At 34.1% G+C, this 15053-nt stretch overlaps 1 protein-coding gene across 1 annotated transcript; it reads left to right on the top strand.

Annotated features, from left to right (window-relative positions):
• Positions 1 to 3400: 3400 nt before the first annotated feature.
• LOC110667591 (60S ribosomal protein L10-like) lies at positions 3401 to 4901 on the top strand. The gene is made up of 3 exons (XM_021828486.2): positions 3401 to 3912; positions 4374 to 4455; positions 4626 to 4901. The coding sequence occupies exons 1-3, from the start codon at positions 3512 to 3514 to the stop codon at positions 4692 to 4694; spliced, it is 552 nt and encodes a 183-aa protein (XP_021684178.2). The 5' UTR covers positions 3401 to 3511; the 3' UTR covers positions 4695 to 4901.
• The last annotated feature ends 10152 nt before the right edge of the window (positions 4902 to 15053 follow it).

Here is a 15053-nt window from a genome sequence, read left to right as displayed (position 1 = left end):
AGGTCATGTTGTACTACTCTCCTCCAAGTCAATTTAGGTCTACCCATTTTTTTCTTTCTATCCTCTAACCTAATGTGCTCTACTTGTCTAACTGGAGCCTCCGTATGTCTACGCTTCACATGACCAAACCACCTCAATCTCCCTTCTCTCAACTTATCTTCAATTGGCACCACTCCTACCTTTTTTCTAATACTCTCATTACGGACTTTATTTAGTCTAGTATGGCCACTCATCCATCTTAGCATTCTCATCTCTGTAACTCTTATCTTAGATGCATACGACTCTTTCAGTGCCCAACACTCACTACCATATAATATAGCCGGTCGTATAGCTGTACGTAAAATTTTCCTTTCAATTTATTAGGAATCTTACGATCACATAAAACTCCTGTGGCACGTCTCCACTTCAACCATCTGGCTTTAATCCTATGACTAACATCCTCCTCACATCCCCCATCTACTTGAAGGACTGAGCCTAGATATTTAAAGTGATTACTTTGGAACAGTACCACTCTATTCAAACTAACTCCTTTCCTATCACCAGTTTGGCCTTCACTGAACTTGCAATGCATGTATTCTGTTTTCGTTCCACTTAACTTAAAACCCTTTGACTCTAGAGTACTTCTCCAAAGTTCTAGCTTTCTATTGACTCCTTCTCGTGTCTCATCTATCAGAATAATATCATCCGCAAACATCATGCACCAAGGAATACTCTCTTGTATATGTTTCGTCAGTTCATCTAAAACTAATATAAAAATGTAAGGGCTTATGACTGATCCTTGGTGTAATCCAATTGAGATCGGAAAATCTCTTGTGTCCCCTCCCACTGTGCGCACAATAGTAGTTGCTCCTTCATACATATCTTTCAATACTTGTATGTACCTAATAGATACCCTCTTTTGTTCTAACACATTCCATAAGACCTCTCTTGGAATACTATCATAAACCTTCTCCAAAATCAATAAAAACCATCTGTAGATCTTTCTTCGCATCTTTATATTTCTCCATCAAGCTTCTAATGAGAAAGATCGCTTCCATAGTTGAACGACCGGGCATGAAACCAAATTGATTGAGAGAGATAGAAGTATCATGACGTAGTCGATGCTCCACAACTCTAGTAATGGAAAATAAAATCCTATGGGGAAGAGAACATTAGATCTATTTTTAATGGAGATAAATTTAATAAAAGAAATACAAATCTATTTTAAATTGATATAAACATGAAAGCTTATTAAAAAAATAAAAAACCAATAATGTGATAAAAAATTAATCTAGAGATAGTTAGTGGCAATTGTCAAGAAAGAGATTTGAAGGAGAAAAGAAAAGGGAAAAAAGAGAGAGAAGAAAAAAAAAAAGAAGATAAATTTAGATTAAAAATAAAGCATTAATTTTTTTGAAAGATGAATTCAATTGAATTAATTTTAAAATAAAATTAGAGTTAATTAAATCATTTAAATGAATTAACTTTAATTAAATAACTTAGTCATTTTGTTCATGTGTTGTGTAAATTATTTATTATTTTTTTTAAATTAATTTATTAAATATTTTTATATTTTTATATTTTCTTAATTATATTGCAAAATTTTGTTATGATAAAATTTTTAATTAATTATAATTTTATTTAAAGTGTTGATAAATAAATAACTTATTATTTTTTTTAAATTAATTGATAGTCATATATGAATAAAACGATAAACAAAGTAAGAGTAAATGTCATTAAAATTTTTAGATTTTAAATATGAGAAGTGTTTTTAGATTAATTTTTTAAATTATATGAATATCCTTTTATTGAATATATATATATATTTAAAAAATAATTTATCATTTTTAATTTAACCAAAATTTTAATTAGAAAGTACATCATTATTATAGATATATAATATGGTAATTGTAAACTTAAGAATTTCAAAATATTTTTTAAAAATTAAGATATGCCACGTGTTAATTTTTTAAGTACTCTCATTATATTATGTGGTTTACTTTCGTTAAGTCATTTATAAAGTTTAACTTTATATATATTTGATTAATATATTATTTTTGAAATTAATTGACATATATAGTAGTAAAAAGATAAATAAAGTGATAAAAAAATACGCATCACACGATAATTTTTTAAAATGTCTTTATTAAAATTTTTAAATTTTAAATACAAAAAATATTTATAAAATACATGTTTAAATTTTATAAATAAATTTTCAGTGAATAATTATTTATATATTTTTATATATTAATATAATTTAAAAAAAAATAATTCATTTATCTAAAAAATATTATGTTTTAGAGATATATAATCTTAAAAGATATTATAAAAAAAAATTCAAATAATTATAATTTTTTTATAAAATAAAATTTAAATAATTAAAATTAAAAATATCTAAATAAAAAATTAATATTTAGTATGATAAAATAATTTTTATAAAAAAAATATAAAAAAATTTAAAAATGAAGACTTTGTCGCATAACATTTTTTTACCTTATTATTAATATAGGTGGCACACTATGATAAAACCATTTTAGAGGTTGAACTTTAAATTATATATATATATATATATATATATATATATATATATATATATATATATATAATTTTTTAAGTTATTTAAAATTTTATACATACTAACTCTGTGTCTCTAGTGCATGTTTTTATGCGATCTTAGCGTTCAATTTGGAATTATTGCTTGGATTCTCCATTCATTTTCTTTTTCTTGTATTGTTTTGATTTATTTAAGCTTGTATTTGTTTTAGAATTGATTGCAAATGATCTTCTTTCATATAGATATTGGTGGCGTAATCTGTTGCAATTTTTTTATGTTGAGAATATTAGAGATTATCCCTGTTAATGCAATGATTATATCCTTTAGGTACCTGTTAATGTTAGCCTGCTCCCTAGATCTTGACTTGTATTTGAATTTTATTTGTGTTTTTTCATATCGAGAATCTCTGGGGATAAGCAGATTTTTCTTTTTTCGTTTAATGGTTCAAGGGATAGATTTAGCCATTCCATTGATACTAATATGGCCAATTGTGTAGAGAGAGATTGAATATTAAAGAAGAATTAGTTGTGTTGTATAATTATTGATGTTGCAGCCAGCACAATTTGGTTAAAAAGTGCTATGAATTTTGATTCGTCAGATGCTTTAGTAAATATTCATAGATGTTTTGTGAATAAATGAGCTCTTTTAACTGCTATATATATATATATATATATATATCATGAAGGTTTCTTTCTTTTTTTTCACTTTTATGCATCTGAATGCAATATGCTTGAATATTTATATTCTTTTGTAATTGATTTTTATGAGTTGTATTTTAAACTTCATTTTCTTCCACGAGCTTCAGTTGTGGGGATTAAATTTTGAATGGGAGTGTCATATACACTGGATTAATTTTCTGTCGGTTCGACTTTTGCAGGACCTGCAAGATGTTACCGCCAGATAAAAAATAAGCCATACCCAAAATCACGCTATTGCCGTGGTGTGCCTGATTCTAAAATCAGGATTTATGATGTAGGGATGAAGAAGAAAGGAGTGGATGAGTTCCCATTCTGTGTGCATTTGGTGTCTTGGGAAAAGGAAAATGTCTCCAGTGAAGCTCTTGAGGCTGCACGTATAGCTTGCAACAAATATATGGCCAAGTATGCCGGAAAGGATGCTTTCCATTTGAGGGTCAGGGTACATCCATTCCATGTCTTGCGTATCAACAAAATGCTTTCATGTGCTGGAGCTGATAGGCTCCAAACTGGTATGAGGGGTGCTTTTGGCAAACCTCAGGGAACTTGTGGAAGAGTTGCCATTGGCCAGGTTCTTCTGTCTGTTCGTTGCAAGGTCAGCAACAGCCATCATGCACAGGAGGCTCTCCGCCGTGCAAAGTTCAAGTTCCCTGATCGCCAAAAGATCATTGTCAGCAGGAAGTGGTATGTTTGCTCCTTTTTCCCATCTTTTTATTTTTTATTTTATATTTGCAGGAATCTATTGGAACTTTTCTTTCGCATTTCATGATTTGCACATGGAAAGATGTGCCCATGATGTGAATTATTAAAATTGCAATAGATATTTTGTGTTTTGACAAACGTGTCATGCATATATTCATTTAAAAGGAAAAGAAAATTTCGATGGCCTAGCCTTAGGTTTTATTTTATAATCCAATTTCTTTTTCTTAAGAATCATAAGAGAAGGATCGTGTTCACTAAACCAACACCATCTCCAGGCTTGATCCACTGGCATTAAAATCATTGTGTGGTGGGGATGTCCAATTCTTTTTGTCCATAGGAAATGTTCTGCTATGTTTTATTTATTTATTTATTTTGAATTGGCTTTGGGTTTAACTATTGATGACGATAACGCAACTTAACCCTTTACTACCTGCAATGTCCAGGGGCTTTACCAAGTTCAACCGTACTGATTATGTGAAGTTGAAGGCTGAGAACTGCATTGTACCAGATGGTGTCAATGCCAAGGTTAGTTTCTGATTCAATTACATGGTTCCTTTTGGTTTGTTACATTTGATAAATTGTGAAAACTGCCTGTTTTGCATATTAAATTTCTTTTCATCAACCCATATTATGTTCCATGTTATTTAAGCTAAACATTGGGGTTTTTTTTTTTTTCTTTTTTAATTTTTTTGTAGCTTCTTGGGTGTCATGGACCGTTGGCAGAGCATCAACCTGGTAGAGCATTTTTGAATGCTTCTGCTTAAGTAGTTATTCTGCTGAAGAATGTTTTTCTTTGGAAAGTTTTATTCATATCTTAGACTGTTTGGATGTTATGTTATTCTTAGTATGATATGAAGCTAGTGAGGTGTCGAAGTTTATTTTAAGATGTATTAAGGATATAATATGAATTTGAGATCTTGTGGTTTAAATTTTTGGATCAAGTTTGATAATCTTGAGCGACTTTGCTATTATTTTTCATCCAGCAGTATGTGAGATGTGGTGCATTGCTTGTGCTTTCCTACTAGTTATGAAATTGGGATATTTGGTATGCGAATATGATAAAATTTTGAATATTTCTAAAATTAGGAAGGGACAATTTCTTAAGAGTAATCAACCCAACGAAATTGAACTCCACGGTGCTAAAAAGAAATAAGGCCATGCGAAAGCACGGATGATTTCTTGAATCGACAAACCAGCACGCAGGGAAAAACTCCATGACCCTCTCCATTTCGCTAAACCAGCAAATCTAACGAAACAAAAAATGAGCTATATACAGGGAATAAAAAAAAAAGTAAATAAAAAAAAATAAAAAACTAACTGCACACATGGAAGCCCAGTGATGAGGCGTGAAGCCCATGTCTTGAGAAGGAGAAGAAGGACAAGGGATAGCTCAAGGCAGTTGAGAAATAAAACCAAACACAAACCTTATATACAGGGCAAGGGACGGCTCGAGGCAGCTGAGAAACGGGAACTAGATCTCTAGCCTAAGAAGAGAGCCTTTGAGAGAATTTCTCGCTAGAAAATAGGGAGAGAGAGATGTACCTAGCGCAGAGATGCTTGTCTGATTTGTTGCTGAATGCGGAAGAAAGCTAGGAATCAAAATTTCAAGATATAGTAGGCTAGCATCCTCCTCAAAGTCTAAAATCTATTTTGGTATTTTGGGTGAATTCCATCTAGCAGAAATAATTTATTTCTAGATAAATAAAAACGCTCTCTCTCAATAACTGGAAATCTATTAGAAAATAGCAAAGAACAACCCCAACATGGTTAAGGGCATGGGCATTTTAAACAAAACACAAAATTGCTTCATTCTCTTGAAGAGCAGGGTGTAGATATTCCCCTAAGTTTCTTCAAATTAAAATTTTGCCCATAAAGTTCAGTGTATTTTTTTTTAAAAAAAAATTGTTGTTTGCTTCTCCAAAATTTTTAAAATTAAAATTTTACCTATAAATTCTAGTGTTTTTCTTAAAAGAACTCTTTCCACAATTTTTTATTTTTGTTTCGTCCAATTCACTTTTATCTAAAATTTTATTATTTTTTTATATTAATGAATTTTTATTTCTTAATATTTTATATATTTTGGTCTATACTTTAATCAAGTTTTAGTTTTTTTCATTTATTTTTTTTTTCTCTCAAAGATGAATTTTATTTTGACCCCTATATTCCGTCACTTGACATTTTAGATCATAGGTTGAGTGTATTGAATGGGCATTAACTTTTTTTTTTTTCTAATTATTTGAAATTAATAAAATATATGATTTGTAAAAAACATAAAAATTGATTATTGTTTAATAAAATTTTAATTTATAATTAATTAATTGTAAGAGCAGTTGAAGTTGTGTTCTCCAAAATTGATTTGAGATCGGGCTATTATCAGTTGAAAGTGTAAGAGCAGAATATTCCAAAAACTGCTTTTAGAATTCGATATGGCCATTATGAGTTCCTGGTTATGCCATTCGGGTTAACTAATGCTCCAGCTGCTTTTATGGACCTAATGAACACTATCTTCCGGCCATACCTCGATCACTTTGTGGTTGTGTTTATTGATGACATATTGGTATATTCGAGGAATGCAGAGAAGCATGATAGGCACCTGAGGATTGTGCTATAGACCCTAAGGGAGAAACAGCTATATGATAAATTGTCGAAGTGTGAATTTTGGTTGAAAGAGATTTCTTTCTTGGGGCATATTGTGTCAGCTGAAGGGATTAAGGTAAATCCTAGCAAAGTAGAAGCTATCCTTAATTGGAAGCCGCCCAGGAATGTTATAGAAGTTCACAGTTTTCTGGGTTTAGCTGGATACTACCGCCGTTTTGTTAAGGGGTTTTCTATGTTGGCATATTCACTGACCAAGCTGCTTCAAAAAGATGTAAAATTTTAGTGGACTGATAAATGTCAATAGAGTTTTGAGGAATTGAAAAGATGTTTGACTGAAGCTCCAGTCCTTACTTTACCTACACCGGGTAAAGAATACACTGTCTACAGTGATGCTTCTCACAATGGGCTAGGATGTGTACTGATGCAAGATCGAAATGTCATTACTTATGCATCACGCCAGCTGAAACCCCATGAGAGAAATTATCCTACACATGACTTGGAGCTAGCAGCTATTGTATTTGCTTTGAAGATCTGGAGACATTATCTATATGGGGAAAAGTGTTACATCTACATATATCACAAGAGCCTGAAGTATCTGGGTACCCAGAAGGAGTTGAATTTGAGGCAAAGAAGGTAGTTAGAACTGATTAAGGACTATGATTGTCTGATAGACTATCAGCCAGGGAAAGCTAATGTGGTAGTTGATGCCTTAAGTGGCAAGACTATGGCTAGTTTAAGAGTTTTTCCTTTGTCCATGGTGGATGAACTAAAAGCACTGCATGCTAGTCTGGAGGTTAATGATGAAGGACAGGTGGTAGCTACATGGCATGTACAGCCAGTGTTGATTGATCATATTAAAATGGCAGCCCAAAATGATGAAAAATATCAGAAATTGATGGACGAAGCTCGGGATGGCAAGAAACCTAAATTTTCTATGAATAATGATGGCTTACTACTACACCAGGGCAGAATGTGCATTCCTAATGATGTAGAATTGCGACAACTCATTATAAAGGAAGCACATGAATCTCCTTTTGCTATACACCCTGGTGGGACTAAAATGTACAGAATAGTAAAGGAGCACTATTGGTGGAATGGGATGAAGAAAGATATAGCAGAGTTTGTATCTAAATGCCTAACTTGTCAGCAAGTAAAGGCAAAACACCAAGTACCAGCTGGTTTGTTACATCCACTGCCAGTATCCGAGTGGAAATGAGAAAGAATCACAATGGACTTTGTGATGGGACTTCCAAGAACACAGAAGAATCTGTCCAAGCTATAATCCATTCTCACTGGCAGAAAGTGAGCAGACTTTGTTAATCTGTCCACATGGAATGGGATGAAGAAAGATGTAGCAGAGTTTGTATCTAAATGCCTAACTTGTCAGCAAGTAAAGGCAGAACACCAAGTACTAGCTGGTTTGTTACATCCATTGCCAATACCCGAATGGAAATGAGAAAGAATCACAATGGACTTTATGATGGGACTTCCAAGAACACAAAAGAATCATGATGCAGTATGGGTTATTATGGACAAATTAACAAAGTCTGCTCACTTTCTGCCAGTGAGACTGGATTATAGCCTGGACAAATTGGCTAAACTATACCTTGATGAGATAGTGAGGCTTCATGGAGTGCTAGAATCAATTGTGTCAGATACAGATCCAAGGTTCACTTCCAGATTCTGGGGTCGTTTGCAAAGAGCCCTAGGAACTAAATTGAACTTCATTATGGCATTCCATCCACAGACAGATAGCCAGTCTGAGAGGGTGATTCAGATATTGGAGGATATGTTACGGGCTTGTGTAATTAAGTTTGAAGGTAGTTGGGATACACACTTGCCTCTGGTTGAGTTCGCCTACAATAATAGCTACCAATCCAACATAGGGATGCCTCCATACGAAGCCTTGTATGGTAGAAAGTGCAAAACTCCTCTGTGTTAGGATGAAGTGGGTAAAAGGAAGTTGATTGGCTCAGAGATTGTTCAGCAGACAGAGGAGAAGATTAAGCTCATCAGAGATCGACTCAAAGCTGCATCAGACCGGCAGAAGTCCTACGTCGATTTAAAAAGGCGAAATATTGTGTATGCAGTGGGTGATAAGGTATTTCTCAAAGTTTCTCCTTGGAAGAAAATCATGAAATTTGGCAGAAAGGAGAAACTGAGTCCTCACTTTATTGGGCCGTATGAGGTTCTGGAAAGAGTGGGTCCTTTGGCATATAGATTGGCACTGCCTCCAGAGCTAGAGAAGATATATAATGTCTTCCATGTGCCCATGTTGAGGAGGTATAGATCAGACCCATCTCATGTTTTACCAGTAAAAGAGATTGAAGTAAATCCAGACCTCACATATGAGGAAGAACCCATTGAGATTCTGGCATATAAGGCGAATCAGCTAAGGAATAAGCAGATACTGCTGGTTAAAGTGCTGTGGAACCATCATTCAGGCCAGGAAGCTACTTGGGAATGTAAGGAGGATATGAGGAGGTAGCACCCATAGCTATTCAGAGATTAATCCCAGGTAAAAATTTCGAGACAAAATTTATTTTAAGGGGGGGAGAATTGTAACACCCCTACAAGCATAGTCCAGTACATTTCAATGTTTCAGTGACCGGTGTCGATCCGGAAAGTCAAGAGGATTAGGATCATATTTAAGTCACCTAAAAATGCCACAAATAAAAATTAATAGCAATTGCATGAAGGTAAAATAGAAAACAAGAAAACAAAGCATAAAAGGTTATAGCCAAGGCCACAGCGATGGGTAACCGAAACGGGAAGTGACTGCGAGGTCAGTCGCTGCCCTATTTTTGAATGGGACATTATGACACCCCAAGCCTAATAATTATTGTGAAGCTAAGAAAAATGTGAAAACCACAAAAAAGAACCAAGAATCAGTTCAAATAATTGAACCAGGATTCTGAAAGTAATTAAATGTTACTGGAGAAACGGATCATACCGATAAGGGGCAATTTGGTCAATTCACCCTTAGAGGTGACTTTTGACATAATTGTACAACAAAATATATGAAATTAAAATTACAAAAGATTAATTAGAAATGGAGAGGTTGGTGGAAGAAAGGAAAAATAAAAGAAAATTGAAATAAAAACTTTATGACATCACTCCTTATGCAAGCATGATCTAATAAATATTATAATTTTTAATTATGAAAAAAATTATAGATAATTATAAATAAAAGAAATACAAGTTAAAAAGGAAAAAGTTGGTCTTCTTCCACCCCAAAAAGCCGTCCCTCTCTCTCTCTTAATTTCCTCTCAAAATTCCACCATTAAAGCTCATTTTGAGCTTGAATAACCACCATATTTAACCATAAATTCCCTAGTTCCCCTAACTAAACCTTGCTTTTGAGTATTGAAAAGAAGATTGGAGTAAGAAAGAAAGGGAAAAATTGAAGAGTTTAAGAAGAGGAAAAGAGCTTGAAAGAGGTAAGTAAATCCTAGCTTATCTTTTTGAATAATTGAGTGAATTAAGTGTGGAATTAATGAAATTAATGAAGAAATAAAGGAAATTATGCATGAAACCTAACACCCAATTTTGGCCAGCGATGGAGGTTTATTAAATTGATGTGTTTTGGCTTAATTGAAATGTGAAATCTAGTGTGGGTGAAGTGATATGCATGTTTAATGTGTTGAACTTGTATGAATTAAGGCAATTCGGAAACTAGGGTTATGGCCATTAGGGTTTTGGGGGAAAAATTTGGGGAATTGGTGAATTGATGTCAATTGACCAAATTGATGTTTAAAATGGTCAATTGGTATGGTTATGAGTATGATTGAGTGATTGGAATGAATTGAAGTTGTGAAGGTGGTGCTGCCCTAATCTGGGCAGTTTGACCTTGGTCCACTTAGGTGGCCATAAATTAATTTATGTTGCTCCAATTGGTGTGAAGCCAATTGCAGATGAAAATTAAGACCCAAAGCTACATTTTTTATGTAGAAACCCAACCCCAAAACTGACCTTAAGTTGGTGAAAATTTTGGTTGAATCCGGATTAGGCACACTGCCACTGTGCAAAAATGACCATATGAACAGTACTTGTTCAAATGGTCATAACTTGGTGTAGGAAAGTCCAAATAACTTGAATTTTATACCATTGGAAAGCTATGACATAGTACTACAACTTTCATGAAGAACACAAACCTAAATTCTACCCATAACCAAGTCAAATTGTCAATCAAATTTGGTTGCTCAAAACTACCAGAAACAAAATGGTATCCAGAATTCTGGGTTTAAACCAATCCAACCAGCCACCTTAGAAATAGCATAACTTGAGTTAAAAAACTTCAAATGGAGTGATTCAAAAAGATAATTAAAGCTAAGACATTAAGGAACAACTTTGATGAAGGAAAGTTGGCCAAATTCCCACTGTAGAAAGACCAATGGAACAGTACAAGCAAGTGACCCAAAACTGAATTTTTAAAGTTTCACTTCGGGAGATTAGAAATTCAATTGGCAATCAATGCCAACATAATTGTGACCCAAAATGTGGTATGTGGGTGCAATTAGAGTTAACAAACCTATTTAGTATGAAAAAGTCAATATTTAAACCAATTGGTCAAATGAATAGTAATCATCAACATACCACATATAAAGAGCTCAAAACTTAGGGGAAAATTATAAGAGAAATTTAGTATGCATATAATTAGTGTTGAATTAATTGTGGGAAATGGTTTAGATGAGTATTGAGACGTTTCTAATTTTGTATTTCAGTAGAAGAAGAGACCAAAAAGGATAAGAAAAAAGTGAGTCAACGCCTAGAGGCGACTCATACGAGGTTTGTGCACAATAAATTTTGATTTATTATTTTCTACTTGAAAACTTGTTTAGATGTGCATTGTCAACTATTTGTATTAATTATGGGTTTCAAGAAATACTGTGTTGCCTAATTGTGAATTGAAATTTGAAATGAAAATTTGCTTAATGTTTGAATGAAATATTTGAATAACTTGATTTTGAATTGGTTTTGGATTCACACTTAGCATGACAATATCATTGTATTCATCCTCTATTTATGGGGTTGAGATAGACTATTTTCCTCCCTCTCTGGCTTGCCAGTTGAGGTTGAGATCAGATGAGTACTCATATAGCTAACTAGCCACCTCCCTCATTGATTTCGATTAGTGGGATTGAGATTGCTTTGTCATGGTGTACAACACGGCATTGATCAGAAATTTTGTGTCATGACCCAAGTTGTTAAGACTTGAGAGAGTTAAGACTCAAAATAACATTCAAGATAAATTAAACCGAAAATATTTACTAAAATTTTTTTAAGTAAAAGAATTGAGAGAGTTAAGACTTAAATTAGAGTTTGTTAGATGAGTGATATACTTTTTAACTACCAGACCAAATCAGGCTGGGCAATCCTTCTTACTTTTCAATTTTATCTCATCTTTTAAATTACAATAATATATATGGCTTAAAGCTCAATTTAACTTCTGTACTTATCAGGAAGACTCAATTTAACTCATTTTTAATTTTTTATCTATTTAATCCAAAAATTTAATTTAAACTTAATTTAGCTAAAATCCAAGAAAATCGCTATTAAAATTAGTAAGTAAAAGGATTGGAATTTTTATAAAAAGAAAATTTTGTAAACATTTTATTATGATGGCTAAATTCAAATTTTTATTTTTTTTTTTAAATTAAACATAGAAATGTCAAAATATTAAAATTTATAAATTATTTATATACTTCAATTATCTTGTAACACCCCAAAAATTTTAAATTTATTATTTTATGAGTAATATTGATATTTTAATTTTATTTAAATTTTAAGAAAATTATTTGAGATTTTTCGGATTTTAAAAATCGGGTTCGATTTTCCGAAAATATAAACTTTGATGATTTTTAAAAATTAATTTAAAGACCACGTAGCAAAACTAAAAATTTATTTGGAGTCTACGAATTTTTCTGAGTTTTCTGGAAATTTTTTGAAATTTTTGGACCTCGTTTTCGGTCCCAAGGCAAAGTAAAAAATTCAAAATTTTGTATTTCGAATCGAACCGTACCGGATAGGACCGGCCCCTTCTTCTTCTTCTCTTTTTCTCCCGCGCGCGCTCTTTCTCTCCCGTTTTCTCTCTCCTCCCTCCTCCCCTTGCCGCGCCGTCACCTCCCCTGCCACCCCAGCCCGCCGGCGCCCGTCCCCTCCTGGAACGCCGGAAAAAGGCGCCCGAAGTGACGCGACGCGACATTACGCGCAAGCGCGCCGCTTCATCTTCCAGGCCGAAATCTGGCCGATCCGGCCACCAATCGGACCGGGTCTTGTGTCTAAATCCATCTAATCGTCGAGAGCTTTCCATAGACACCAAGAACACCGAAATCCATCGAGCGGTTTGTCCAATTTTTGCCCGGGAAGTTTTAGCCCATTTTGACTTTTGGGCTAGATTTCTCGCAAATCGTGAATCCCACGAGAAAACCGAGAGTACCAGAGCGCTCCACTCGTCGAGAGCTTCGCGGCGATATAAATTTTGAATTTTTCCGATATCGTTTTTCGGTGGGTCCGACGGAACTTCGCAGTGTTTTTCTGAGCATTAAATGAGCTTAGAAAATTCCGTAAAATTTATGTACTAACCCCCGTATTGTGGGCTTCGTGTAGGTATCTTCAATTCGCGAAAATTCGACAGTTGTCTGGTTCTGTGAATTTTCGGCCAGGCAGACCGGCTACCGGAAAAAGTCTCCGAATTGAATCGAGGTTTTGGCTAGCCCACCATTGTTAGACGTCCCAAGTGCGTCCCCGGAGTCGGAATCGGTAAAGGTAAACCCGAACCTTACTTTTTCGTAATTTTCTAGTGCTTAAATAGGATTAAAAATCCATAAAATATTTGTAGTAGCCCAGAAAATTATTATTCTTTTTGAAATAGCCTAGTAATATTGCTAAGGACCGCGGGGCAAAGTTTTAGAATTTTTAGAGCTTTTTTGGGCAGTTTTTGCAAAAATGATCAATTATAAGGACTAAATTGAAATTTTATATATTGTGATGGATGACTGATTTGATGGGCCCAGGAGGGGCTGTGTGATGTGATTGAGTTGTGAGTATATGAATTGTGAATATAGAAGTGCGTTTTGAGCCCTTTTGCAGGTTGGGTAGGTCCTAGGTATAGGGGAGACTCTGCCGGATTTTCGGCACGACTTAGGACGTATTTGGTCTTTTCTTGATTTGTATTGAGTCATTTGTATTAAATAATTGTAATGTAATTGTCAGGTGAGCCGGGACAGCCTTCTTCCTCCGCCCAGCCGCCACAGTGATTGCTGTCAAGTCTGTGAGTAAAATATTAATTTTAATTGTAATTTCGATATTATTATATGTTCAAGCATGCCCATGCATCACTTATATGCATATATCTATGTAGATAAACTCTAGGCACGATTTATGTTGCATTCATAACTGTGAAAGTGCCATGTATGTTGTTGTGGTAATTTGGAGCAGTGTGCGTGTGTTGGCGTGCGTGTGATGTGGTGTGGACTATGGATAGGACGGGTAGACACGGCTTGAGATCTTCGCTGGGACCCGGTCCTTCGGGGTAGACACGGCTTGAGTTCTTCGCTGGGACCCCGATTTGGTTATTAAGTGGAAGTCCGAGCTGAGTTCTTCGCTGGCACAGGTTGGATTTAAGAGAGCTGTATAGGGGATCAGCTCCCATATATTATGATTGATATTATTGGGTGTGTGAGTGCTCCAAATTACCCTTTTTGCTGTTATGATGTGAAAATATTGTTGATGTTGCATTTCACTCTACAGGGTGCATTAGTTTTAGATAGTTATAGAGATTATGGTTAAAATTGATATTTTACTCTCTGAGTCGAACGCTCACTCCTGTTCATTATTTTTCAGGCCACAGGAGGATTTTATTGTGGTTAACCTGCTTTTCTCCTTCGCAGGTTGTTTATTAATATTTATGTAATTTTATTAGCTCCTAGAATTTTCGCATGTGTTAGAAGTATTTATCTGATTTGGGTCTGTAATATAAATTGTCAATTTGGACCTGTAAACTTATCATTTTATGCATGTTTGATGGATTGGATGAGGGAGCTGAGCTCCCATTTATATTTTATGACATTTGAGTATGTGGAGGGTGAGCTGAGCTCCCCAATTGATTATATATTATGTTTACAGGTCGGGTGAGTAAAAAACTCCCCGTTGAAAGGTCCATTTTATGGCCGGACTCTGTTCGGTTGATTTCTTGAAATTGGGCCCAAATGGGCCTTAGAGTTGAGTTAAGGAATAGTTAGGCTTACAACGGGTCTCGGGGGCTTTAGGCTGGCCCAGGTCCTAGTACCGGTCCGACCCATAGGTTGGGTCGTGACATATCTAACTTTTGATGTTTACTTTTTAATGAAATTAATTTATTATTGAGTTTTCTATTTATCATATAAATACTAATATTTAAGGTAATATTATCACTATGATGTATAAATATTTTTATTTTAAAAATTTTTATAAAATCTACGTGACAAAAATATAATAGAAAAGATTTATTTAGTAACTTAATGAAAAAATTCAATTCATAAACA

Source organism: Hevea brasiliensis, chromosome 12 (genome assembly GCF_030052815.1).
Source record: "Hevea brasiliensis isolate MT/VB/25A 57/8 chromosome 12, ASM3005281v1, whole genome shotgun sequence".
Lineage (NCBI taxonomy): Eukaryota > Viridiplantae > Streptophyta > Magnoliopsida > Malpighiales > Euphorbiaceae > Hevea > Hevea brasiliensis.
The sequence above is the reverse complement of the archived record's forward strand: the minus strand, read 5'-3'. Positions and strand labels throughout refer to the sequence as shown.